Below are 27,591 nucleotides of genomic sequence, written 5' to 3'. Positions count from 1 at the left end.
CAGAATGCTCTCCAAAATACACTTCCAGAAATTTGCAAGAGCCTTTGGGGACATATCAAATCTCCTCAAACTCCAAATGAAGTAGGGGCATGATAGCATCAATGAATTGGGCCCAGGATAAGTCCTGAGATGTTGACATCCAGGAACTTAGAACTGCTTACTCTTTCCACTACCGACCCCTTAATATATCTTCTCCCAATTTTCCTTTCCTGAAAATCACAATCAATTCTTTGGTCTTGTTGATGTTGAACACGAGGTTGCTATTACAACACCACTCAACCAGCTGATCACTCTCACTCCTGTACACCTCCTCATTGTGCTGTGATACTTGCACAAGATGTTACTGAGTCTGCACCTGAAGAAATGCACAGGTTCTTGGCCCTCGTATATAAGAAAGGGGATACTCCAAGAGATAATCGTGTAATTCCTGGAACATCCTCTCATAAACAGCTAAGACTGAGATTTTTATTCACTGGAATTCTGAAGTGTAACCTTATTTGATATATTTAAAATTCTACGGCAGGTGTAGGAGCCATGTATCTGTTCTCTATCTGCTTTATATTCTGTGTTGCATGTTTACTAAGGTAACGAGTAACACGAGTGGGGGCGTGGTAAAACAAAGGAAATAAGTTACGTATTCTTGCTTATTTTGTGGCAGTGAGCAGCTTGGGGCTGACAGATGTCATATCTTTCACTGAGATATCACTCAAGAGTGCTCAATATCATTTAGCTTATATCAGCGGCATGCAAAAGTTTGGGCACCCCTGGTCAAAATTTCTGATACTGTGAATAGCTAAGCGAGTAAAAGATGACCTGATTTCCAAAAGGTATAAAGTTAAAGATGACACATTTGTTTAATATTTTAAGCAAATTACTTTTTTATTATCATCTTTTACAGTTTCAAAATAACAAAAAAGGAAAAGGGCCCGAAGCAAAAGTTGGGCACCCTGCATGGTCAGTACTTAGTAACACCCCCTTTGGCAAGTATCACAGCTTGTAAACGCTTTCTGTAGCCAGCTAACAGTCTTTCAATTCTTGTTTGGGGGATTTCCCCCCATTCTTCCTTGCAAAAGGCTTCTAGTTCTGTGAGACTCTTGGGCCGTCTTGCATGCACTACTCTTTTGAGGTCTATCCACAGATTCTCGATGATGTTTAGGTCGGGGGCCATGGCAAAACCTTCAGCTTGTGCCTCTTGAGGTAGTCCATTGTGGATTTTGAGGTGTGTTTAGGATCATTATCCTGTTGTAGAAGCCATCCTCTTTTCATCTTCAGCTTTTTTACAGACCGTATGATGTTTGCTTCCAGAATTTGCTGGTATTTAATTGAATTCATTCTTCCCTCTACCAGTGAAATGTTCCCCATGCCACTGGCTGCAACATAAGCCCAAAGCATGATTGATCCACTCCCATATTTAACAGTTGCAAAGGTGTTCTTTTCATGAAATTCTGCACCCTTTTTTCTCCAAACATACATTTGCTCATTGAGGCCAGAAAGTTCTATTTTAACTTCAGTAGTCCACAGGACTTGTTTCCAAAATGAATCAGGCTTGTTTAGATGTTCCTTTGCAAACTTCTGATGCTGAATTTTGTGGTGAGGATGCAGGAAAAGTTTTCTTCTGATGACTCTTCCATGAAGGTCATATTTGTGCAGGTGTCACTTCACAGTAGAACAGTACCACTCCAGAGTCTGCTAAATCTTCCTGAAAGTCTTTTGCAGTCAAACAGGGGTTTTGATTTGCCTTTCTAGCAATCCTATGAGCAGTTCTCTCGGAAAGTTTTCTTGGTCTTCCAGACCTCAACCGTTCCTGTTAACTGCCATATCTTAATTACATCACGAACTGAGAAAACGGCTATCTGAAAACGCTTTGCTATCTTCTTAAAGCCTTCTCTTGCTATGTGGGCAACATTTATTTTAATTTTCAGAGTGCTGGGCAGCTGCTTAGAGGAACCCATGGCTGCTGATTGTCGGGACAAGGTTAGCCCTAACAAGCTAACTACGGTCTGAGACCTTGGTAAAAGTTATCCGAAAGCTCAAATCTCTTGGGTGCCCAAACTTTTGCATGGTGCTCCTTTCCTTTTTTTCACTCTAAAATTGTACAAAACAAAAATAATACACTAATCTTGCTTAAAATGTTGAAAAGAATGTTTCATCTTTAACTTTATGACTTTTGGAGATCAGTTCATCTTCTACTCACTTAACTATTCACAGTAACAGAAATTTTGACCAGGGTGCCCAAACTTTTGTGTGCCACTGTATGTATGCTTAAGTTTTGTCACTTCAAGATTATATGTTTGCTAATTGCTAATAAAGGATGGAATAAAGCATTCAATTTTTGGAAATCATTGGAGCTGGGGGTTTGTCATGCAAATATAACAACTCCCCAGCGGTCACAGACTGGCTGCAATTGTTTAGTTTTGGTTTTTGGTTTGGTTTTGCCGCTATAGCAGGGGTTCCCAACCTGGGGTCCATGGACCCGTCAGTTAATGGTAGGGGTCCACGGCACAAAAAATACCTGTCCTAATGGCACGTGATAAGATAGATGCAAAGGTGTTTCTATCGCAAAAAAAGGGCGATGGAGGAATTCAGTGGGTCAGGCAACATCCATGGAGGGAGAGAGAAAGTCGACGTTTTGGGTCAAGACCCTAATTCCTGATGCAGTTTCTTTGTTCCACCAGATTGTAGCATCTGCAGGTTTGTGTCCTGAGATGTTTCCATTGGTAGAGAAGTCTCAAATGAGGTGACATTGAGATAGGTACATTTTAGATAGGTATATGGAGGGTTATGGTCCTGGTGCATGTCAATGGGAGTAGGCAGTTTAAATGGTTCCGCATGGACTAGATGAGCTGAAGGGTTTGGTTCTGTGCTGCACTTTTCTATGATTCTATGACTGGACAGATAAGATGCATAATAAATATTTCTTTGGGGATTCCAGAGGTTAGTTCACTGGTAGAGCTTAAGGAAAAGGTAGGTAATTTTTTGAGAAAGCGAAGAAGTGAGGGCTACATGCAACTGGCACAGATATGGAGTTGAGGCCTGAGGCAGAACAACCATGAGCATATTGAATGGCACGGCAGGCTCGATGGGCCAGACTTCAAAGTTCAAAGTAAGCTTTATTATCAAAGTACATATATGTCACCATATACAACCCTGAGATTGATCTTCTTGTGGGCACACTCAGCAAATTAGTGGATTAGATCAGTAACTCTAACAGGATCAAGGAGGATCAACCAGAGTGCAGATTCTTGTGCTGTGTATATTTTCGTGTGGATGACTTCATTAGAGCGTAAGAAAACAGGAGAAGTGGGAGAACAATGGGAATGTGTACGGTAGGGTAGGGTAAGACCAAGACAGTCCTGGTGATTCCAATAGCTTTTGGTAGCATCTAGTTCATCATGGCTGATCAGTCCTTTGAAAGGAGATGCATGGGAAGAGTTACGGGTTTAAAGTAATTGCTGGAACTGTGAAATGTAAACCACAGAAGATTCTGGAACTACCCAGTAGCTCTAACATTCTGCACCTCACAGTTCCAATACTCTGTCTTTCTTCCTCAATGAGAGGCCACTGAATGGAAATATCAATTATTTCTCTCTCCAAGTTGTTATCTGATCTACAATTTCCTATTTTCATTTCCAAGGTAAGTATGCTGGACTGACCTTCTGGGCTGCAAGTGAGTTTCCTCAAATCCACTGTAGTTACTCTCTAAAGGACGTCCTGTGAAGATGGAATAATCAGAACCTGGAGTCAACCACTTCCGTCTTGCCACATCAGTTGAAGCAGATTTTACAGGAGAATGATAAGCATTGTGGTGGTTAAAAAGGCTGTTTAGAAACAACAGAATAATGAAACAATTCAGAGAAGCCTCAAATGACAAAATATTGATTAGCCCATAATTTTTTTTTATTGTGTAAAGGGGTGGCAGGGTGGAGATACATCTCTTGCAAAGGAGGTGTAAGGGGCTCCTTCTCTCCACTAGTCTGCAGGTCACCCTTGGGCACCTGCCTAGCACACCCCCATCCCCCAACCAGGGACACATGAAGCCATGGGAGCAGGTGGTGACGGTCATTTGAGCAGCTGGTGCAGATCACAAGTCCTGGTCATGTGACCACTGACGCCAGGCAGACATTCTCTGAAGAGTATTGATAATGGCTGGGGTCACCCGTCTTGTAAATACACTGCACAGAAGGTGACAATGGCTAACTACTTCTGTAGATAAATTTGGCAAGGACAATCATGGTCATACCACGTGGCACAAAACAAACAAACTGTGCAAGACTTTATATATGCAGATAGGGTGCAAAAGACTTTTGCACAGTACTGTATATTGGCTAAAATAGGAAGGTGGTTGGGAAACAAAAAAAAAGAAAAATAAAGACTACTTAGCTTTGTAAACTATTAAGTGTTATTTGGTAACTGGAAAGACATAATATACAATAATGTGCAGAAGTCCTAGGCACCCTAGTTATATACGTAATGTGCCTAAGACTTTTGCACACAGTACTGCATCTCAATTAGGTTTTGTACATTTTAACTTTAAGTGGGAACATAAATTACATTTGTGTTAATGATTACAACCCTGGATCTCAAAAAGTCCAAATGATTAGGATTATCCAAATTGCATCCTGTATTCTCAACTCCCATTTATACTAGTTTATCCAACAAAATGCAGTATTGACTCAGTTAAAAGCTCTGTCATTAAACCTGATTTTAAAATTAAATTAAGGAAGAAAGAGATCGAAAGATAGGGGTTTAGGGAGGGATTTCCTGAGCATAGAGTCTCAGTAGCTGAAGACATAGCTACTAGTGGTGGAGAAATCACAGCATGGTATTGTTATGTTGTTACCAGACATAATCCAATGAAACCTCTATCTGTTTCTATATTTGTTGTCCAGTTTCCACTTCAAGTAATTCATCAATTTTGGCTGAAGTTCATAGACAAATGGAAAATTAATTAAATTTAAATTTAGTTTGCAGTTGCCTACAAGAAGCTTGTAACAGAATACTTGCTTCCACACTTGTGTCAATAAACTTCAGATGTTACCATACCTCAAAATACATCTCAATGTTACCTACAATCATGCTGGAAAGGAACTTCCAGCATGAAAGTCGAACATCAAAATAATTCAGACTGACATGATGATTACAAAAATGTTAATTAGCTGTTGTTAAATTATGCATTAATAGCAAAATCCCAAAGGCTTGTTAAAAAAATTAACAGCTAAAAATAAAATATACTGGATTCTGGTTAATTGGCCCATCGGTTAATTGGGGTAGTCACTTATTTGGGACAACTCTTAGTGAACAAAATCTAATCGAGAAAATAACTAGATTCCCTTTGTTTATTTGGGACACTATGCTGCTGAACTGGGGCAAGAGACTGTTGCTAACAGTTTCTAACTAATGTCAGTCATGAACCCTTATGTGGCCGTTAGACACTACACCGTGCTCCGAGTGAACTGTTTTTAAAAGCATATGTTTGCGTTAGAAAAAAAGCAGTGATTTTTGTCACTGGTAGTTGGTAAGAAATAAGCAATTAAGCAATTCAGAACTGTTTCATTCACTGCAGTTTCAAGCATTCGGGCTTGGAAATGCCAGAAAGAGCTGGGAGTGAAAATGAAACTATTTCACTACCTAACAAGTTAGGAACTATGAAGATTTTGGAGGTATTAACAATCATCTTGAATCTTATAATGAAAATGAAGATTTGGAGGATGCAATCTGCAATAGAATTGCATGAAGGCAGTCCAATATCTGTGCTGATTTTGTTCATTGTGTACACTGGATAAACTTTTCCATTGTTAACTCTTAGGAACTCATAGTTTGATAGTGTTGTAGCACTACTGGTAGTGTTCTAATTTGTTCTATATTGAAATATGTCTCTACTAAAGGAAGTGTAAGGCGCTCTTTCCCTCTGTTAGCCTGGGCAAAGTGTAGTACCTGCTTAGTGCCCCAACCACAACCCCCCCACCCCCCCAAGATCAGAGTCCCGTGAAGCCATGGGAGGATGGTCGTATGAGCAGCTGGTGCAGATCACAAGTCCTAGTTATGCTATCACTGACACCAGGCAGGCAATCTCTGAAGAGTATTGATAATGGCTGAGATCACCTGTCTTGTGAAGAGACTGCCCGCCCAGAAGGTGACAATGGTAAACCACTTCTGCGGAAAAATTTGACACGAACAAACATGGACATGGAAAGACCATGATTGTCTACGTCATACAACACACATTTAACAAATGAATGAACAAATTAATTATAATGCATAATTTGTTACTCAGATTGTGTGAGAGGGTGGCGGGGAGAGGAGAAAGAAAAAGAAAAACAAACTGCATGAGGTTGCCAGATCTGTGGCTCCCCCCTGCCCATCAACCCCCTCAACAGAGCAGAGATCAGCTTGTTCAGTCAATGATGAGCATTATTGTGATTTCAAAGTTCAAATTAAACTTTATTATTAAAGTACAAATATGTCACCATATACAACCCTGAGACTCAATTTCCTGAGGACATGCTCAGCAAATCTATAGAATAGTAACTCTAACAGGGCCAATGAAAGATCAGAGTGCAGAAAGCAACAAGCTGTGCAAATACAAATATAGATAGCAATAAATAACAAGAACATGAGATAATGAGATAGAGTACTTGATGTGAGATTATTGGTTCTGGGAACATCTCAGCAGCAAGAAGGAAGCATGACCTGGGAGGTGGAAATCTCTGATGATGGATGCTGCTTTTCTATGACAGCTACTACTGTAGACATTTATTTTTCTTTCTGTATTGCATTTTTGATAGTTCTAATAAAGTGTTTTCTTGCAGTTGAAGATGTGTAAAGCATCTCCTTTGTTTGTGGATGCATATACAAATACATTGAGCTGAATATGGAAACAACAATTTAAAATAATTTGTCATTACGACCTCTGACACAAGGATTGACAATCTTACAAATGGTACATTAAAAGCTCACTGCGTTTATTTCTGAGAAAGTAATCTCATAAATGAGTGATTATAAAATGAACCAACAATTCCCTGGTGTTTCAGAGCAACAAATGATCCCTCAACAGGCTATATATACTGTTGAGAGTCTTTCCACAAGGTGGACAATCTAGAGCTGGGACCCACATACTTTCAAGGTAAGGGCCAGGTATTTAAGAGATAGGTGAGAGGAAATATAACTTAGAGAATCATGAATCTTTAGAATTCCCTACCCTTGAAAGTTGAGGATGTTTTAATGAGTATTTTAACTTTGAGACTCAGATTTTGAGTACCAAGGAAGCTATGAAAGTGAATGTTGTGCAGAAATTTTGTGTAGAAAATGTTATGAGCTTTTTCAGAAGCAGAAGTTTTGACTCCTGCAACCATTTACCTGTTGCTTGATGTACGTAAACAGCTTTCTGTACTAGTCCGGACCTTCATGTAGCTCCTCTCATGGTCTGCTTGTCTAATCTGAGCCTCAAGCTTAGATACAACTCTGAAAAGAGAACAAACAATTTAATTACTGATGAGATACAACTAATTAAATGTAGGTTATAGTCAAGAATGGAGAGAAGTGGAAATTCAGAGCAGTAAACCCAGCATCGGTAGTAGGCAAAATATTGAATTTAATTGAATGATCTTTATTGTCATTATACTTAGGTACAATGAAACTTTGTTTGGCTTCCTCTCAGGCAATTAAATAAAGCGGTAGATAAAAACAAGACAGTAATAGAAAAACAGTATTAAATAGATAAGTGGCAGGAAATAAGTTGCAGCAGCACCAGAATATCACAGTAATGCACAAAGTGCCGTTAGTGCAAGTATTTGAGTCCCTTGTGTATGCTCACAGTTTCAGTCATTGTTCTGTGGGAGTGGTGTGATGGAAGCCACAGCTCTGGGATAGAAGCTGTTCCTCAGTCTATTTGTTCTGGCTTTTAGTGTCCTGAACCTTTTGCTGGACGGCAGTGGGTCAACAGAATCAATTATTATCTTGAATCAGCCAGAATCACGTGATTACAGAACTTTGAGATCAAATATCAGGAGGTTATGTTGCAACTTTTTAAAACTCTAGTTAGCTCACATCTCAAGTATTGCATACAGTTCTGACCGTTCCACTATAGGAAGGATGTTGAGGCTTTGGAATGGGTGCAGAAGAGATTTACCAGAATGCAGCCTGGTTCAGAGGGCATGTGCTATCGTGACAGTTGGGACAAACTTGGGTTGTTTTCTCTGGAGCTTTGGAGACTGAGGAGAGATCTAATAGAGGCTTAAAAAATTATGAGAGGCATAGATACAGTGGGCAGAGAGCATCTACTTCCCAGGGTAGAAATGTTAAATACCAGAGAGCATGCATTGAAGGTAAAAGGGGGTAGGCTCAAAGGGGATGTGAGGAGCAAGTTTTTTTTTAACTAAGAGAGGTGGATGCCTGGAATGCGCCACCTGGTATTGTGCTAGAGACAAATACATTCGAGTCCTTTAAGAGATGTTTAGATAGGCACATGGATGTAAGGAAGATGGAGGGACACAAACATGGTGTAGGTAGGAAGGATTAGTGTGTGGGTGTTTTGGATTTGCCTTTTAGCTGGTTCAGCACAACACTGTGGGCCAAATGTGCTGTACTATTCTAGGACTGGGCAAATGTGCAACGTCAGCAGGTTTCATGAAAGGGAAAAATCATGTGTAACGGATCTACCAGAATTTTTTATGCATGTAACCAAGGAACGATCATAGGCCTTGGAGTATTGTACTTTCTGAAAGCTTTAGACAAGGTCCTACAAATGGAATTAATGTACAAGATTAAAGTACATAGGAATTGGTGTAATATATTGGCAGAAGTTCTGAATTGGTTGACAGATATTTAAGGCGGCAAATTTCAATGCAAGAGGATTTGGCTGCATGAAGGGCCTGTACTACCCTCAGGATACGGTAGAATGATAGTCAGAGAGCTACAGCATGGTCACAGGGTCATCAGCCCACTCCCAACCACCTATTTACATGAATCTTCCATTTTCCTCAACATCCCTCACTGGGCGCTATTTTCAGTGGCCAATTAATCCAACAACTGGCACATCTTTGTGGCATGAGAGGAAACCAGAGTACATCGACACAGACACAGGGAGAACGTGAAACCGCAGTCAGGATTGAACTCTGGTTACTGTGAGGCTGCAGCTCCTCCGGTTGCTCCACTGTGTACATCCTTTCACATCAGCAGGACCCAGAAGACTGTGAAACCCTGTGAAATTCTCCAGCACACAAGGTCATGGAGCCAGATCTTCATGAACATACACAAGGGAATCAAAGGAAGTGAAGCAGAATTATGAAACGAGGTTCATAGTGAAGGAACATGTTCTATAGTGGAGAAAAAAAAAGGAAAATGCCCCGGAATGCTTCCTGCGTTTCTATCAATGTGCCTTCCCACAAGGAAGATCAAATACACCAAAGCATCAGAGGGAGAATGGTCACTGTGCTATTAACACATTTCCTCAAAACCATGTACTCAAAAGCTATTGACATACTATTGACAAAAGCTATTGAAATCTGAAACATTTCAGCAGGTCAGGCATACTTGTGAATAGAGAAACAGAGTCAATATTTCTGATCAAAGACCTTCCTTCAGAACAGCAGAAGAGAAAAAACTAAAGTTAAACGAGAGCTAACTCTCTCCCAGTTCTGACGGAAGGATCTTTGACTAAGCACTACAAGATGGGAGATGAGGAGCATTTTTTTCTCTAGGAATGTTATGAACCGCTGACCCAGAGAATGTGGAGGCTGCATCACTGAATATATTCACGGCCAAAGCAGACAGTTTTGGTTTATAAGACCATAAGACATAGGAGAAAAATTGGGTCATTTAGCCCATCAAGTCTGCTCCGCTATTCCATTATAGCTGATTTATTGGTCCTCTCAACCCCATTCTCCTGCCTTCTCCATATAACCTTGGACACCCTGACTAATCAAAACCTATTAACTTCCGCTTTAAAATATACCCAATATCTTGGCCTCCACAACTGTCTGTGGCAATGAATTCCACAGATTCACCACACTCTGGCTAAAGAAATTGCTCCTCATCTGCTCTAAATGGATGGAGGTCCTAAACTCACCAATGCAGGAAACATCCTCATCACATCCACTCCATCTGGGCCTTCAATATTCAATAGGTTTCAATGAGATCTCTCCTCATTCTTCTAAACTCCAGCGAGTACAGGCCCTGAGCAATCAAACACTCCTCATACATTAACCCTTTCATTCCCTGAAACATTTTCACAAACCTCCTCTGGACACTCTGCAATGCCAGCACAACTTTTTCTGAGATAACGGGCCCAAAACTGCTCACAATATTCCAAGTGTGGTCTGACCAATACCTAATAAAGCTCCAGTATCACATCCTTGCTGTGTCAAGGGCGAAGGGTAGTGTTGGAAGGAGTTATACAACTGAGGGCAAAATCAGCTAAGTTTTGTCTAGTGCAGAGGTTCCCAACCTGGGGTTCACAGACTCCTCAGCTAATGGCATAAAGAAGTTGGAAACCTTAAGTCTTGTGAAACAATTTCAAGAGGTAAAATGACAGACACATTCTCTTATTTCGTAAGTTAGACCACACGGGTTTCCTCTGGGTGCTCCAGTTTCCTCCCACAGTCCAAAGACGTACTAGTTGGTAGGTTAGTTGGTCATTGTAAATTTTACTGTGATTAAGCTAGAATTAAAATCAGGGGTTGCTTGGCAGTGCAGCTGGAAGAGCTGGGAGGGGAGGGATAAATAAAAAGGTTGGAACTTGATTTAAAGTGAATGGTAAAATATCAAGGAGGGGACATGACAAGAAATATTTTATGGAATGGTGTTTATGACCTGGAATGCACAGTGTGAAAGGATGTTGGCAGCAGGTTCAGCTGTGGATTTCCAAACAGAATTGGATCATATTCGAAAATAAAACAGACATTCAAATGTGAGGAACATGAGGGGGCCAGGAAAGAACTTAAGGGTCTCCTGTATTTTGATACAGGCTGTGGTTAGATTATTAGACTATAAAAAATAACTCTGGAGAAATGTTTAATGTACTGTGTCAGAAATGGGAAAAGTAACAAGGAAATAACATGCATTGAGGTTAGTAATGAATTTTATAGCGAATCTTACTCAAGTAAAAAGGTTTCTAGATATAACTGCAGAGTATCTAGATTCACTTTTAAAAAGATACAAAATAATTTAATGAATTTATCATTCTTGCCAAGATAATAAAATAAAGTAAAATTTCATTATCTAACCTTTTCAGCTCAGAGATCTGAGAATTTGCATCATACAGTTTATCTTCTGTGGTATTCAAAGCTTCCTAAGCAGTAAAATAACAAAGATTATTGACCATATCTACATTTATACAAGGTCTAGAGAAAATAAATTCAACTTCACCAGGGTGCACAAATTACAAAAATACAAAGTTCAAAGTAAAATTACTATCGAAGTACATATATGTCACCATATACAACCCTGACATTCATTGTCTTGCCGGCATTCACAGTTAATCCAAGAAACACAATAGAATCAATGAAAGACCATGCACAACATGACAAACAATGTGCAAAAGACAACAAACTGAGCAAATACAAAAGACAAAAATAATAATAAATAAATAAGCAATAAATATCAAGAACATGAGATGAAGAATCCTTGCAAGTGAGCCCATTGGTTGTGGGAACATTTCAGTGATGGGGCAAGTGAGCCTGGTGGTGTTGGACCGAGGCCTCTGTACCTCCTTCCTTATGGCAGCAGAGAGAAGAGAGCATGACCTAGGTAGTGGAGGTCCACTGGATGCTGCTTTCCTGCAAAAGTGCTCGTGTAGTTGTGCTCAATGGTGGGAAGGGCTTTACGCATGATGGCCTGGACCACATCCACTACTTTTTGCAGGATTGTCCATTCAAGGGCATTGGTATTTCCATACCAGGCCATGATACAATTAGTCAATATACTCTCCACCACATATCTATGGAAGGTTTTAAAAGTTTTAGATAACATGCCAAATCTTTGCAAGCTTCTAAGGAAGTAAAGGCCGTGCTTTCTTCATAATTGCACTTTGCAAGTACTTAGATATTGATTGAAATGGAGGGCTGCAATTACAAGTTGAGATTGGATTGGATGGCTCTATTTTCTTTGCAATATTAGGAACTGATAAGTGACTGTCTTTTCCCCGCTGTGCCATGTGTAACTATTGGTACTGTGTTTTACACCTTAGCCCTGGAGTAACGCTGTCTCGTTTGGCTGTATTCATGGGTATTCCTGTATGGTCGAATGACAATTAAACTTGAATTGCATTGACAAGTACTTGAACAAGAAAGTTGTAGAGGGATATGGGTCCCTAATGCAGGTAAATGGTATTAGCCAAGATAGATTTCATGGGCAGTGTGGAGAAGGTGGACCGAAAGGGCCCTCAATGCCGTAAGTTTCTATGACTCTAATATAACATGTTTAATATTATTACGTGCCCCTAGAGCCAGAATCAGTTCAAGTTCAAAGTACATTTATTAACAAAATATGTATGCAGTATACAACCCTGAGATTCATCTTCCCCACAGACAGCCTCAAAACAAAAAATGTGAAACCTGTAAAGAGAAACATCAAACCCCCAACATGCAAACAAAAAAACACATGCAATGGCAGTCAAAAAAAAAATGAAAAACACAGAATACAAAGCACCAGATCAGAAAGACATCACAAGAGTTCAGGCATATTTCGTTCAGTTCAATCCAGCACCGCATCTCTCGCTATCTGCAGGTCGCAGTGCTAGTCCGCCCCGATCAAAAATGCACAAAGATAGCAACAAAAAAAAGAAACGACCAGAAACACATCATAACATGAACTAAGGTAACATGGAAAATCTACTTTTACATAGCAAGTGGTGTGGTCTGAACTGCAGAGCCCACTATGGAGGTTGTTTCAAGGATAGCAGTCAAAAGGGGCTAAATAAATAATTGAAAGGAAAAGATAATTAGCGTAATAGGGAGGGGAGAACGAGGGCCTAAGGATTGCTTTTGTATCAAACTGCACTGTTCAGCTGGGCCAAATGACTCCCCTTTCATACATAACTGATCCATGAACACACACTGCAAAAAGGGTTGGAAATTACCTTGACTCGTTCATGTTCTTTTCCCAGTGACTCGTACTCTGTAAGCAACTGCAACACAAGACAGCAATTTTTAAATTAAAAATTAAATTCTTTACAAAGTAAAGAATGATAGACTTCCACAATAAAAATCGTACCCAGGAATAATTTAGTGCCATCTTTTTCACTATCAAACTGATACAAATAAATTCTTGACTCACATCTTGTAGCATTTTGTGCTCTTGTTTCTGTCGGGCATCTTTATTATCGGAGTGTTTGTATGCAAGTTCAAAAGCTTCTTCTAGGTCTTTCAGCCTGCTATTGAGTTTGTTGACCATGTTATCTTTCTCCTTGCTATCTTTTCGCATTTCATCGAGGCGTTGTTGCAGAGCCTTAGCTGCAGTACTGACTGCATCGTAGCGTCCAGGCCACTCAGCCTAATCAAAAGCACAAGTGTAATTTCCAACTGTTAGGAAATAAAATGGAAAAAAAAATAAAGCAAGGAACAACTGGCATTGTTGTGGATGGTACAAGATTCTTATTCTCATCAGACATTTTCTAACCTACAGTCTGAACTTCAATTTTGGTCAAGATTTGACGGTAGTATTTGCTCTCAAGTATAAACAAATTCTGTTCTTTTACTCAGTGACTGCTACCCACCAACTGCATTTCCATCAAATAGTTCTTGTTCTCAAGGTCCCGAATTCGCTTGGCAGCTTCGGTTAGTGCTCCTTCCAATTGTTCACATCTGAAAATTCAAAGTAACTGTTAGAAGTCCTGCAATAGTTTCATAAAGTTATTGACAATATTCATTAAACAACACCCAATGCTAATAGGCAATCAAATCTGCCAGAGTTTTCAATGCAGGGATGTAGAGTGTAAAATTAACTCCAAGTTCCCATTGCTCTTCAGAATGCACTGACCACTTTACAAATGCGAGGCATTGATCCTGTGGATAGTCAGATGCTTTTTCCCCAGGGCTGAAATGGCTAACACAAGAGGGCATAGTTTTAAGGTGCTTGGAAGTAGGTACAGAGGAGTTGTCAGGGTAAATGGTAGGTGCCTGAAATGGGCTGCTGGTGACAGTGGTGAAGGTGGATATAATAGGGTCTTTTAAGAGGCTCCTGGATAGGTACATAGATAGAAAAATAGAGGACTATGGGTAACCTGAGGCAATTTCTAAAGTAAGTACATATTCAGCACAGCATCGTGGGCCAAAGGGCCTGTGGGTTTTCTTTGTTTCCATTTGCTCTCCAGGCTGTATTGATCAAGTAACATACAATCCTGCCAATGTCCAATAGCGCATTATCCTGGTCCATCTGGGCTCTCATGCTGTTGACCAGGTTAAAGTACATTCCTGTTTTTGTGTCTGTTAAGTTTTTTTTATTATTTTAAACAATTGCAGCCTTTTTAATGTGCAATATAACTATACTAGGGAAAAAAAAGCATACCACCAAGAGAACCACAACCTTGTTGCAGGGTTTAGAGGCTTGTGTGACTCAATGACCTGAAGAGCTATGTTTGTTGGAGTCAGGGCTATGTGCTTAGACAGTTGGTAGGGTCGCCCATGCCAAAGAGGTTAAAGGGTAGAGGCCAGAATAAGAGTGGTCCACTGGTCCTTGAGGTTCAGGGGCTCACCCCAGGGCTAACAACCCTGACTGGTCAAACAAAAATTGTTACGGAAAAACAATGATGAATCTGTGTGCGACAGACAGAGATGGAGGACCCTCATTGCTGCCCTAAGTGCTAGTGGCATAACAGGCAGTAAATAAGAAAGAGCATACATCTTGGTTATATTCCAAATAACATTAAGCACAAGAACAGCAAGTGATTTACTTTTCTAAAACTTTATTTTAATTTATTTGAAACCAAAAGCTACCTTTTTGCAAGATTTTGGTTCTGTTTTTCTGCCTCAGATACTGCAGAAGGTGAATTTAAAGCATCCAATTTCTCCTTCAGGCTGTTGATTTCTGCCTCATAGTAAGCTCTAATGTCAGCCACATGCCGTGCATGCTTCTCACGCAAGTTTAAGCGAGCGCTGGAAGTAACAAGTTTAAAAAGAGAACATGAATTCACGTTTATGATGCAGAAATAAATTGCAGAGATCAGGAAGTTTAATCATGAAAGTTGGGGTGGAGATGTATCTCTACCAATGGAGGTATAGGGTGCTCCTACTTCACTAGCCTGCAGGTTACCCTCAGGCAAGGTGTAGTACCTGCTTAGATCTCCCCCCACCCCCTAACAGGGTCATGTGAAGCCACGGGAGCAGGTGGTGATGGTCGTATGAGTAGTCGGTGCATATCACAAGCCCTGGTTATGCGAACACTGGCACCAGGCAGACAATGTCTGAAGAGTATCGATAATGGCTGGGGTCACCATCTTGTAAAGGCATTGCCCAGAAGGTGGCAATGGCAAACCACTTCTGAACAAAAATTTGCTGAGAACAATCATGATCATACATGTCTTATGACATGACACATAACTCATTGAAACCTACTGAATGGTGAAAGGCCTCAATAGAGTGGATGTGGACAGGATGCTTCCCATGGTGGGGGAGTCTAAGACCAGAGGACACAACCTCAAAATAGAGGGGCACCCTTTTAGAACAGAGATGAGGAGGAATTTCTTTAGCCAGAGAGTGGTGAATCTGTGGAATTCATTACTACAGGTGGCTGTGGAAGCCAAGTCACTGGGTATTTTTAAGGCAGAAGCTGAAAGATTCTTGATTAGTCAGGGCACGAAGGGATACAGGGAGAAGGAAAGAGATTGGGGCTGAGAAGGAAAAGGGATCAACTATGATGAAATGGTGGAGCAGACTCGATGGCCAAACAACCTAATTCTGCTCCCATATCTCATTGTCTTATAACAAATGAACAAGCCCCTGAAATGTCTATCTGAATAAGTGAATTTGAAGTTCCCAATCTGCACGCTATAATTTGCTTGGATTCCGTATACACTGAAAATAAGTGGCACTGTGACACAGGACATTAACGTATGCCAACGCAACAAAAGAGTAACTTGAAGAGTTGGAAGTTTGAATTGATTCCAAACAATGCAAAACATTTTTTAAATAAAGAGTTCACTTACATGGATAACGTAACAGGATCTTCAAGAGACGATTCAGAAACATGATGGTCCAATGATCTATTCATATTATTTCCACTCCTCAATTCAACACAAGGCACAGGTGATGGAGTTATTGCAGAATTGCTCTCTTGTCCTGGTAAAGCACTTGCATTCCCCGTTTCTTTCAAGCTTAAGTAATGGTGACCTTGGACAGCAGTGGAAGACTGAGAACCAGAATGGAGATTCCAGTTTGGAGAAGGCGATGAGCTATTCCGCACAGTACGCCTGGAGGTATCTGTCAATTCTGATTCTGGAGCAGTACGTACACATGATCCCAAATTAGGATGGCAATAGCTTTGCGTGGTTACTCCCACAAGAGAGTCAGGGCTAACTGAAGATTGAGTGTCACATTCCGAAACCACCACTGAGGTACTACAGTGATCATGTAGAGAAAATGGTGTAGGACGCTTCATGTGAAGTGTGGGATCAAGTGTTAAAACCTTAGAGTAGAAAAAAAAATATTAGATCAATTTTTAAAGTTAAAACTCATTCCATACGAACACGAGTTATAAAAATCAACTAGCCTTTTAAAAAGAACACAAAAAAAAGCAGGTCATTCGTCTGCTCTTCCAATAAGATCATGGAAGATCTTTCAATAGGCATCACTTAACTTACACAAGCCCCATATCACTCAATTCCCTTATAATCCACTCATGTTTCTGGAAATTGAACAGAACTCTATGTTGCAGGGAAAACAAAATAAATAAAAGGAATTCTGGAACCACTCAGCAGGCATCAGGCAACATATATAGAAAGAGCAATGGAGGGAATGTTTCCCTTTCTGCAGATGCTGCCTGACCTGCTGAGTGGTTCCAATAGTTTCTCTGGATCTCAGCCTTGAATGCAGCAACTGAAACTCCACAATCACTTGTACAAAGGATCCTAATGATACACCACTCCACCACTTGGCTGAAGAAACAACTTCTCTAATCCACTGTGAGTAGCTGATCCCAGGCAAAGGGCAACAACATCTCTGCATCTACCCAGTCGAGGTCTATGAGCATTTTATCATCTCTTGCTCTTCTAAATCTGAGGGAGTATATTTCCAGTCAGTTTAATCTCTCCACAGATGACAAGGCCCTCCCCCCCATCCTGATTCAATGTGGTACACATTTATTGCACATTTATAACCTTACCTTGGTACGGAGGCCAGACCTGCACACACTGTTCTGAGGTGCAGCCTCACCACAGCCCTAGATAATTGCAGTAAAACCTACCGACTGCCTTCTTTACAGTGAGTTGTATAAAGTACCAAGGAACATCAATAGCTGTCAATATCTCAACATTTAATCATGCTTTTCTATCAAAGTGGATGACATCATATTTTTCTCACATTGCATTTTAACTGACACATCCTTGGCCATCTATATCCCCTAAACCAGGGATCCCAAGCTGGGGTCCACCCACACCTTGCTTAACGGTATTGATCCAAGGCATTAAAAGAAAAATTGGGAACCCCTTCCCCAAAGCCTCTTTGCATCCTCCTCAACCTACACTGCCACTCACTGTTGTATCATTAACAAACTTGGACGTATTCCACTTGGTCTTTATTTATTTATTAGAATACAGTGCTGAATAGGTCCTCCCACCCCTTCAAACTGTAGCACCCAGCACCCTGCTCCCAGTTTAATCCTAGCCTAATCACAGGACATTTACAATTACCTTAACTGGTAGGTCTTTGGACTCTGGGAGGAAACTGGAACACCCGGAGGAAAAGCATGCAGTCAAGGGGGAACCATAGAGACTGCTCTACAGGCAGCAGCAGGAATTGAACCCACGTCGCTGGTACGGTAAAGCATTGTGCTAACCACTACGCCACTGTGCTGTCCTAATCATCCAAATCGCCAGTCCAGGTAATGAACAGATGGATCCCTACACAAATCACTGTGGCACCGCACCATCAACAGTTTAACAACTCAAAATGACCCATTTACAAGCTCATCATTTCTGTACTTTAGTCAATCTTCAATGCGTGCAAGTATATTATCCTTAACTTTATGAAATACTGAAACACCATTGAAATGTTGGAGAGCGTTGTGTCTCTCTGACATACTGCAGCTTGAAAGGTTTTTGTATACTTATTAGCAGAAAGGGGAAAAAACACACGGAACTCAAACACAGCACAGTTCCATTAGGCTAAACTACTTCTATCATTGTAAAATTCAATATGACTTTATGTTAGGCGTGATAATGAATGGATGACATCACTGTATTTGTTATTTTGCTAAAATACCAAACAGAAATCCAATCCTTGTTTGTCTAGTTCCCAGCACAAGGCTATGGGCCGAACAGCCTGTTCCAGTGCTGTATCACTCTATTTTCCACGTTCACAAGTCTGAAGCATCAACTTCTGCTGGTTCATAGATTTCTCGGGGTCAGTAAGTAGATGTGTGTATGCAGGTACACTTGCATCCAGAGTGCATTGCCTCAAAATTAAATTTAAATTATATCAACTGAGTGTCCCTAATTAACCTGTGATGAAGGAAGGATTCAACGCCGGTTTGGAAGAGAGAAAACAAAGCTTGCATTATCTCGTGTAATGGGATAACAGCACTGCAAGGAATTACATGAAAAAAATCTCCTTAGGGAAAACCTGAATGCAACTTCCAATCCAACCCTGATGATCAATATTAAAAAGAAATGCCAGTTTCTTTTCAATGACAATCCTAAAATAATTTTGATCAGCTCTAAATTTAGAAACAGTTGTAGAACAGAGATGGAGAAATTTCTTTAGCCAGAGGGTGCTGAATCTGTGGAATTCAAGGCATCAACAGTTACAGGGAGAAGGCAGGAGAATGGGGTTGAGAGAGATAATAAGTCAGCCATGATGGAATGGCAGAGTAGACTCGATGGGCTGAATGGCTTGATTCTGCTCCTATGTCTTATGGTCTAATCCAAATTCTTTTTATCTATAGAAAAAAAAATAGCCCAACTGACTGCCTGCTGAAATGCAAAGAACCCAGTATGTCAAACTCTTTGACCTTTCAATACTTAAGCAAGCTTAGGTCCTGCAACTCAAACTTGGTAATCTTTCAGCACATCATCATCTACCCAATCCCAATACAATTCACTGAAAATTCTGGAACTTATGCTAAAGTAAAGATAAAATGCTGTTGGCATTGGCCAAAACAGTTTTACCTGTGGTGGAGATCGAAGGAGTGGAGGTGAACATGATCCCCAGCCAGCTAGATGCTTTCTGTCTCTCTGCTTCATGCAATAAATCTCCTTCAGTGAAGGGATCTCACCTGCTGGAAGCTAAACAGAAATAATTTTGTTTTCCCTCACCACCATCCAGATTAACACAAGCCTTTTAAGCATTTTAAGGCAATTTAAAAAGCAAACTATTCAAGCATCCTTGGATTTTTTTGTGTTTTGATAACAAATGTAAGGGAATTGTCTTCACATATAGTCAATGCCCATGTATACAAGTTACTTGTACATTGTTTTATAAGATTGATTTTATATTTATTGTGTTTTTCTTTTTTCTATATACCTCCACATACTCTGCAACTTCTGTCATCTTCAATGGGATCCTACCACCAAACTCTTTTTACCTCCCTTCCCTTTCCCACAAGGATCGCTCTCTTCATAATTCCCTTGTCCATTCATCTCTCCCCACTAATCCCTCAAGCTTATCCCTGCAAGCTGACGAAATGCTACACCTGCCCATTCACCTCCTCCCTCACTTTTATTCAGGGCCCCAAACAGTCCTTGCATGTGGGGTACCACTTCACCTGTGAGTCTGTCAGTCACCCACCATATCTGGTGCTCCTGATGTGGCCTTCTCTACATTGGTGAGACCCAGTGTAGATTGAGGACTGCTTTGTTGAGCACCTTCACTCTATCCACAAAAAGTAGGAGGACCATCGGCAAATCAATACCACTCCAACATGTCTGTCCATGGCCTCTCCCTACTGCCACAATGAGGCCACTCTCAGGTTGGAGGAACACCTCATAATCTGTATGGGTAGCCTCAAACCTGATGGCATGAACATCAATTTCCCTAATTCCAGTCATTTTTCCCCTCCCCCTTCAATTCTGTACTCCTGTTACCTCTTCTCCTCCCTTGCCCATCACCTCCTCTTGGGTGTCTCCCCTTCCTTTCTCATATGGTCCATTCTCTTCTATCAGATTCCTCCTTCTCCAGCCCTTTACCTTTTCTTTCAATTATCTCCCTGCTGTTCACTTCATCACCCTCCCCACCCACCAACCTTCCCCCTCACCTGACTTCACCCATAACCTTCTGGCCTGTACTCCTTCCCTTTTCCTGACCTTCTTATTCTGGCATCTTCCCCCTTATTCCCAGACCTGAAGAAGGGTCTTGGCCCGAAACGTCCACTGTTTATTCATTTCCATAGATACTGCCTGACCTGCTGAGTACCTCCAACATGTTGTGTGTGTTGCTGTGGGCTTCCAGCATCTGCAGGAACTCGTGTTTAAGATGGTGGTGTGTGGTTGCAATGTGCTGCCAGCAAGTACAACAGAAGTATTAAACAGACTCTTAGAGGGGCACAAACACAAGGAAGCCTGCAGATGCTGGAAACCCAAAGCAACACACAGAACGCTGGAGGAACTCAGCAGGTTAGGCAGCATCTATGGAAAAGAATAAGCAGTCTGTTTCAAGCCAAGACCCTTCTTCAGGACTGAGAAGGAAGGGGGAAGGGGAAGGCGGTTAGCTGGAAGATGAGAGGTGAAGCCAAATGGATGGGACAGGTCAAGGGCTGGAGAAGAAGGAGGAATCTGACAGGACAATAGGAGAAAGGGAAGGAGGAGGGGACCTAGGGGGAAGTAATATGCAGGTGAGAAGAAGTGAAAGTTCAGAATGGGAAATGGAGGGAGGGTGTAATTTGTTCACCGGAAGGAGAAGTCGATATTCGTACCATCAGGTTGGAGGGTACCCAGACAGAATACAAGATGTTGCTCCTCCACCCTGAGGGTGGTCACATTTGGCACAAGAGAAGGCCATGGATTGACACGTCAGAACTCCTTCACCCTGAGGCACATGGATGTGAAGGAAAATGAGATTGTGTGGGCAAAAGTGATTAGTTTGGTTAGGCATGTGATTTCTAGTTTAATTAGTCAGACACAACATTGTGAGCTGAAGGGCCTGTTCCTGTGCTGTACGGTTCTGTGTTCTATAACCGAGTTTCCCTTCCTGCATGATATTGAACACATCCTTTAACAATGATCACTCATTTCTGTGTAAGGCTAGTCAGGTGAAAATCAAGGGTCACAGTGGGGGAAAAAAACACTTTAATTCAAATAGACTTCCTATAGAAATAGTAAATATCACAACCCTGAAACAAATTCAAAATGAAATCTCAGCCCTTCAACCACTGTGAAATGGTGACCCTGGAGCAACCAGATAATATGACTTTCTGATTAAATGCCCCCAACTTTGATAAACAAATACAAAATCCAAAGCAGAAGTTACATGCATTTTGATGTTAAATACAGTCAGTTGTGTTTATTAAGTACAGAAAATAATTACATACCGTCACTTCTGACAATATTATGCAAGTTTCTTTTACAGAGAAGGAGGTGGGCGTGTGGAATGCCCTGCCAGGGGTGGTGGTGGTAACAGATACATTAGGGTCATTGGCGAGAGTGGTGGGTGTGGGAAACACCCTGCCAGGGGTGGGGGTCAAGGCAGATACATTAGGGACATTGGTGGGAGTGATGAGTGTATGGAAAACTCTGCCAAGGGTGGGGATCGAGGCAGGTACATTAGGGACATTAGTGAGAGTGGTGGGTGTGTGGAATGCTCTGCCAGGGGTGGTGGTTAAGGAAGATACATTAGGGACATTTAAGAGACTCTTAGATGGGTACATGATAAAAAAAAAATGGAGGGCTATGTAGGAGGGAAGGGTTAGATTGATCTTACAGTAGGTTAAAAGATTGGCACAACATTGTGAAGCTAAGGGCCTGTACTGTGCTGTAATTTTTGATGTTCTAACAGCAATCATGATGGAGGAAAACTCCTCAGACTACACTGGATCAGTTTCATTCCTACTGCTGTTGCTCCATTAACCACGTAACTACAGAAGAGACCCAATGATCACCCTTTGTTTTCCTGCTTCAGATGGATTTTAATTAATTCATTATACTGTTTATGTTCAATAGACAAAATAAAGCCTGGAAGTTCATTTCTTAAATTATATATGAAAAATGAGAAAGTGATGCTTCAAGACATTCATATACACTAAGTGGCCTCCTCCTGTATCTAATAGTCACTGAGTGTATGTTTGTCATCTTCTGCTGCTGTAGCCCATCCAAGGTTTGGCATGTTGTATGTTCAAAGATGCACTTCTGCACACCATTGTTGTAGCACATGGTTAGCTGTCATCTTCCTGTAAGCTTGAACCAGTATGGCCATTCTCCTCTGACCCCTCTCATTAACAAGGCACTTTTGCCCACAGAAGTGTCGCTCATTGGACCTTGCTTTTGGTTTTCGCACCATTCTCTGTAAACGCTAGAGACTGTTGTGTGTGAAAATCCCAGGAGATCAGCAGTGTCTGAGATGCTCAAAACACCCCGTTTGACAGCAACAATCATTTCACGGTCAAAACCACTCAGATCACATATCGTCCCCATTCTGATGCTTGGCCTGGAGAACAAATGAACCTCTTGACTGTGTCTGCATGCTTTCATGAATTGAGTTACTGGCACATGATTGGCTGATCAAATATTAGGATTAACGAGATGTTCAAGAGTATCTAATAAAGTGGCCACTGTGAGTGTAATACCATAATCTGAACATGTCCAAGAAGTTCTAAGACCAGGGGACACAGCCTCAGAATAGAGGGGCATCTTTTTAGAACAGACGAGAAATTTCTTTAGCCAGAGAGTGGAAATCTTTGCCACAGGCAGCTGTGAAGGCCAAGTCAGAGGTTGATAGATTCTTGATTAGTCAGAGCATGAAGGGATTCGGGAAGAAGGCAAGAGATTGAAGCTGAGAGGGAAAGCGGATCAGCCATAATGAAATGGCAGAGCTGACAGGATGGGCCAAACGGCCTAATTCTGCTCCAATATCTTGTGGTCTAAAACTACCAGTTTTACATTTGTCCCCCTTTTTGTAATTTACAAAGATCTCTTCCTTGAAGGACCTGCACAGTAGACTGCTTAGTGAATCACATTTGACATACACGTAATACTTTGACGGTTTTGGAGGGAGATAATACATCAGTCTCCTTGTTGTTTGGTAAAGCGTGGTATAGCTCCCCCTCATCCATCTTCCAGTATGACAGTCCTAAAGCAAAAATAAAAATAAACATTAAGGTTCCAACACAAACTAATCTCAAAATGTAGATACGGCAAGGCACCAAGTTAGTGTAGTGTAGTAGTTAGCGCAATGCGTTGGAGTTCGGAGTTCGGAGTTCAATAGGAGACAGAGGCGGAGTTAAGATTCCTTTGCTTGCATCTTCAGAAACAGCTCTCTTTCCATCTCTAATACAGGTCGACCTTCACTAATCCGACACCATTGGGACCAGAGGAGTGCTGGATTAGTGAAAATGCCAAATTACAGAAGGATCACATTAAGCATAATCAGTGCCGGATTATCGAAAGAACCGGATTATAGGTAGTCAAATTAGTGAAGGTGGACCTGTATCTTTATTTTTCCCTTTCAGGGTTCTTTTGAAGACCCTGACATGAAGTTACACGCTGACTTCAGTTCTTTGCAGGATTGGGACCCGCTCTCAGGGCTTCAGGACCAGCCGTTGTTCGGCATGTCAAGGGTTAGGCCTAAGAGGCGGCCTAGTGTTCGGAAGCCTACAATCTCGGGGCTCTGGAGATGGGCGGATCGAGGGTCGGTGTCACAGCAGGAGACTCGTGTTGTCAGGGAAGCTGGAAAATCTTTCGCTGTGGGCCCAAAGATTCCAGATCTTTGCGATCTTCGAGCACAGAGCTCGTAAAAAAAAGTGACGAAACGGACTTTTTAACATCGTAAACCAGTGAGTTGTTCTTATGTCTCCTGCTCGCTGTGAAAATGGGGCGAATCTCTCTCCCCCTTATTAGGGAGGGAGAGAACCTGTGGGTTGCCAAATGCCAGATGAATTGCGATAGTCTTTGGGGTAACTGCAAGGTCTGTGTCTACGCTATCGCTTAGCTCACGCTTGTGCTCAGAGCGGGAGCACTTTTTGTTTTGCCAGTGGGGGAGAGAGGATTGTTGTTCGACGCCGCTTACGAGCGGGGGGGGGCTTTGGGGTTCTCACGTTTAACTGTCGTACACTCTTTGGGGCACTTCTCTGTTTTCATGGATGTTTTGCAAAGAAAAAGCATATCAGGATGGTATATTGTATACATTTCTCTGACATTAAATTGAACCTTTGAATTTCGGCATCCTCTATAAGAAAGTTTGTATATTTTCCCTGTGACCATGTGGGTTTCTACTGGGTGCTCCAGTTTCCTTCCACAGTCCAAGACATATTGGTTATTAGGTTAGTTATTTGTTCTGAATTAGGCCTTAAATCACCCTGCGATTAGGCTAGTGTTATGTCGGGTGTTGCTGGATGGCACAGCCTGGAGGGCCAGAAGGGCCCGTTCCACATTGTCCCTCTGAATAAGATAAAAATACCAAAAAACAGATGATCGGGGAATGACATGAATTTTTTTTGAGCTTGAGATCTTTATTTTGAAACCAGAGCTGCAGTAGGTCTTTCTTGAACGATTTTAACAAAAGCATCAGAAGAAGCAGGCACTTTAGAATAGAGTCACCTGCAAACAAATATCCAATCTCTGTGTCTCCATTCCAGAACCAAGATCATTCCACCCTTGGTCATTAATTCACAGTGTAAGGACAATCCTTGCATTTGTGTATACATGGAGGTCCTCAGTTATTGTTGATTCCTCCACTAGTTCATATGAAATGACATAAAAAAGCTTTTAGGACATTGGCCTTCATAAATCAGAGTACTGAGTACTCTGGTGATGGGATGTCATGTTGGAGTTGTACAAGACATCAGAGAGACCTAATTTGGAGATTGTGTGCAGGTTCGGTCACCTACCTACAGGAAAGACGCAAATAATGTTGAAGGAGTACAGAGAAAATTTACAAGGACATTGCCAGGACTGGAGGACCCAAGTTATATGGAAACATTAAATAGCTTAAGACTTTATTCCCAAGAACATAGAAGATTGAGAGGAGATTTGACAGAGGTATACAAATTATAAGGGGTATAGATACGGTAAATGCAAGCAGGTTTTTTTCCCACTGCAGTTGTATGAGACTCAAACTAGAGGTTATAGGTTAAGGGTGAAAGGTGAAATATTTAAGGGGAACATGAGGGGGAGCTTCTTCACTCAGAGTCAGGAGTGTGTGGAACGAGCTGCCAGTGCAAGGGGACATGCAAGCTCAAATTCAACATTTAAGTATGGAGGGCTATGGTCCCGGTATAGGTTGATGGGAGTAGGCAGTTTAAATGGTTCAGCATATACTCGATGAGCTGAAGGGCTTCTGTCTGTGCTGTACTTTTCTACGATTCTAAGACAAGCTAGAAGGTGATAGATGAAGCCAGGTATGTAAGAAATACAAAGGGCTGGAGAGGAAGGAATCCGACAAGGAGGAGAGGGGACCAAAGGAGAAAGGGAAGGAGGAGGGGACCTGGGGTTGCAGGGGAGTTGGGGTGGGGGGGGTTGATGATAGGCAGGAGGCCAGACTGGGAAACAGAAGAGGAGAGAGGGGGGGATTTTTTTTTTTAAACCAGAAGGAGAAATCGATATTCGTGCTATCAGGTTGGAGGCGATCCAGATTGAATACAAGGTGTTGTTCCTCTACCCTGAGGGTAGGCTCATCTTGGCACAACAGGATGCCATTCACTAGAAAATGTTTTAATTCCCAAGCCAATAAAAAGCTCCTAATAAAACCCAAGCTCATAATAATGGTGCAGAGTGTTGAACACAAAATGTATTTTTCTGGAATGGAAGCAGAGGTCAGATTCCACACCATGTGTAATTCACCTTTGAGCTATACAAGATAAAGTTGGAAAATTAGGGGACTGCCCAGAACAGAGCTCATGATGGCATATGTAATTATTCCATAGAGAAAAACATTCATCTTCAGGGCTCCTGACCCTGGGGGTGACAGACCTCTCGGTTAATGGTAGGGTCCCATGGCATAAAAAGGTTGGGAATACCTGTTGTTGCTAAACATCTTACGACATTCTGTGTATAGTCTTCTGTAATGTACTGACCTGTAGAAAGATACAAGGTCAACCAGCATACAAAATTAACCAGAACTGAAACTCAAATAATCAAAGACGCTCAAGCTTATATCTACCTGAAACACTGGACACCAAAGAATTTGGACTGCTGGAAGGTCTGCTGAGGTAGAAAGAGCAGCTGGGAGAAGAACGTGCAGATGGCAAGTGAACCTGAAAATTGGAAATAATTGTAGAGTTGTGTTATACACAAAAATATTCATAGTTGTCTTAAATCTCCAAAATATTATCCTTCATTATTTCTTTGCCCTCAGACCCTGAATTGCAATGATCATCCATTTAAAAATACCTAAAGAATGTAGCATTGAGTCTTCTTGACCCATTACAAGTATTTGTGGTGGGGTTAGTATTCTGTACATAACTGACAAGTCTTCAATTGTCTTTTTTTTTCCCCACATGACTACACAGTGTGCACAATGAAAGCTTGCAAAGGCAGTCACAATTTTTTTTTTAAAGAAACAAACGCACTTCTCTGGAAAGTAGAGACCATGATATTGGAGCAGATTTGCACCATTTAGTCCATCAAGGCTGCTCCACCATTTGATCAGAGCTGAGTTATTTATTCCCTCACTCTATTCTCCTGCCTTCTCCCCGTAATACTTAACACCCTTACTATTAAAGAACCTATCAATCCCTGTGGGTGGCAGGTTGGAGATGCATCTCTACCAAAGAAGATGTAAGGCACTCCTTCACTTTGCTAACCTGCAGATCGCCCTTGGACAAGGTGCAGCACCTGCTTAGCCTCAACCACCCCCGCCCTCCTCTGATCAGGGTCAATGAAGCCACGGGAGCAAGTGGCGGATGGTCGTTTGAGCAGCTAGTGCACATCACCAAGTCCTGGTTATGCAACCACTGACACCAGACAATCTCCAAGGAGTATTGACAACGACGGGGTCAGCCGTCGTACAAAGACATTGCCCAGGAGAAGGCAATGGCAAACCACTTGCGTAGAAAAAATTGCCAAGAACAATCATGGCCATGGAAAAGCCATGAGCACCCACATCATACAACACTGTACACAACAAACGAATGAGAAACCTCCAATGACTTGGGCTCCATAATCCCCTGTGGCAGTGAATTCCACAATTTCATCACCATCTGACTAAAGAAATTCCTCCACATCTCAGTTCTAAAGGGATATTCTTTTATTCGGACACTGTGACCTCTGGTTCCAGACTTTCACACTACTGGAAACTT

At 41.5% G+C, this 27,591-nt stretch overlaps 1 protein-coding gene across 1 annotated transcript in view; it reads right to left on the bottom strand.

Annotated features, from left to right (window-relative positions):
- LOC134360020 (M-phase phosphoprotein 9) overlaps positions 1-27,591 on the bottom strand; it is a 118,288-nt gene that overhangs the window by 45,955 nt on the left and 44,742 nt on the right. Inside the window, exons 6-16 of the mRNA XM_063074018.1 lie at positions 26,454-26,547; positions 23,323-23,426; positions 19,316-19,432; positions 16,139-16,617; positions 14,931-15,089; positions 13,712-13,799; positions 13,273-13,488; positions 13,076-13,123; positions 11,223-11,287; positions 7,357-7,461; positions 3,654-3,818 (exon numbers count right to left, since the gene is read on the bottom strand). Of these exons, the coding sequence (XP_062930088.1) occupies positions 3,654-3,818; positions 7,357-7,461; positions 11,223-11,287; positions 13,076-13,123; positions 13,273-13,488; positions 13,712-13,799; positions 14,931-15,089; positions 16,139-16,617; positions 19,316-19,432; positions 23,323-23,426; positions 26,454-26,547 (1,640 nt within the window). The remainder of the gene's footprint in view (positions 1-3,653; positions 3,819-7,356; positions 7,462-11,222; positions 11,288-13,075; positions 13,124-13,272; positions 13,489-13,711; positions 13,800-14,930; positions 15,090-16,138; positions 16,618-19,315; positions 19,433-23,322; positions 23,427-26,453; positions 26,548-27,591) is intronic.

This window comes from Mobula hypostoma, chromosome 21, assembly GCF_963921235.1.
Source record: "Mobula hypostoma chromosome 21, sMobHyp1.1, whole genome shotgun sequence".
NCBI classification, from domain to species: Eukaryota; Metazoa; Chordata; class Chondrichthyes; order Myliobatiformes; family Myliobatidae; genus Mobula; species Mobula hypostoma.
This window is presented reverse-complemented; position numbering and strand designations above follow the sequence as displayed.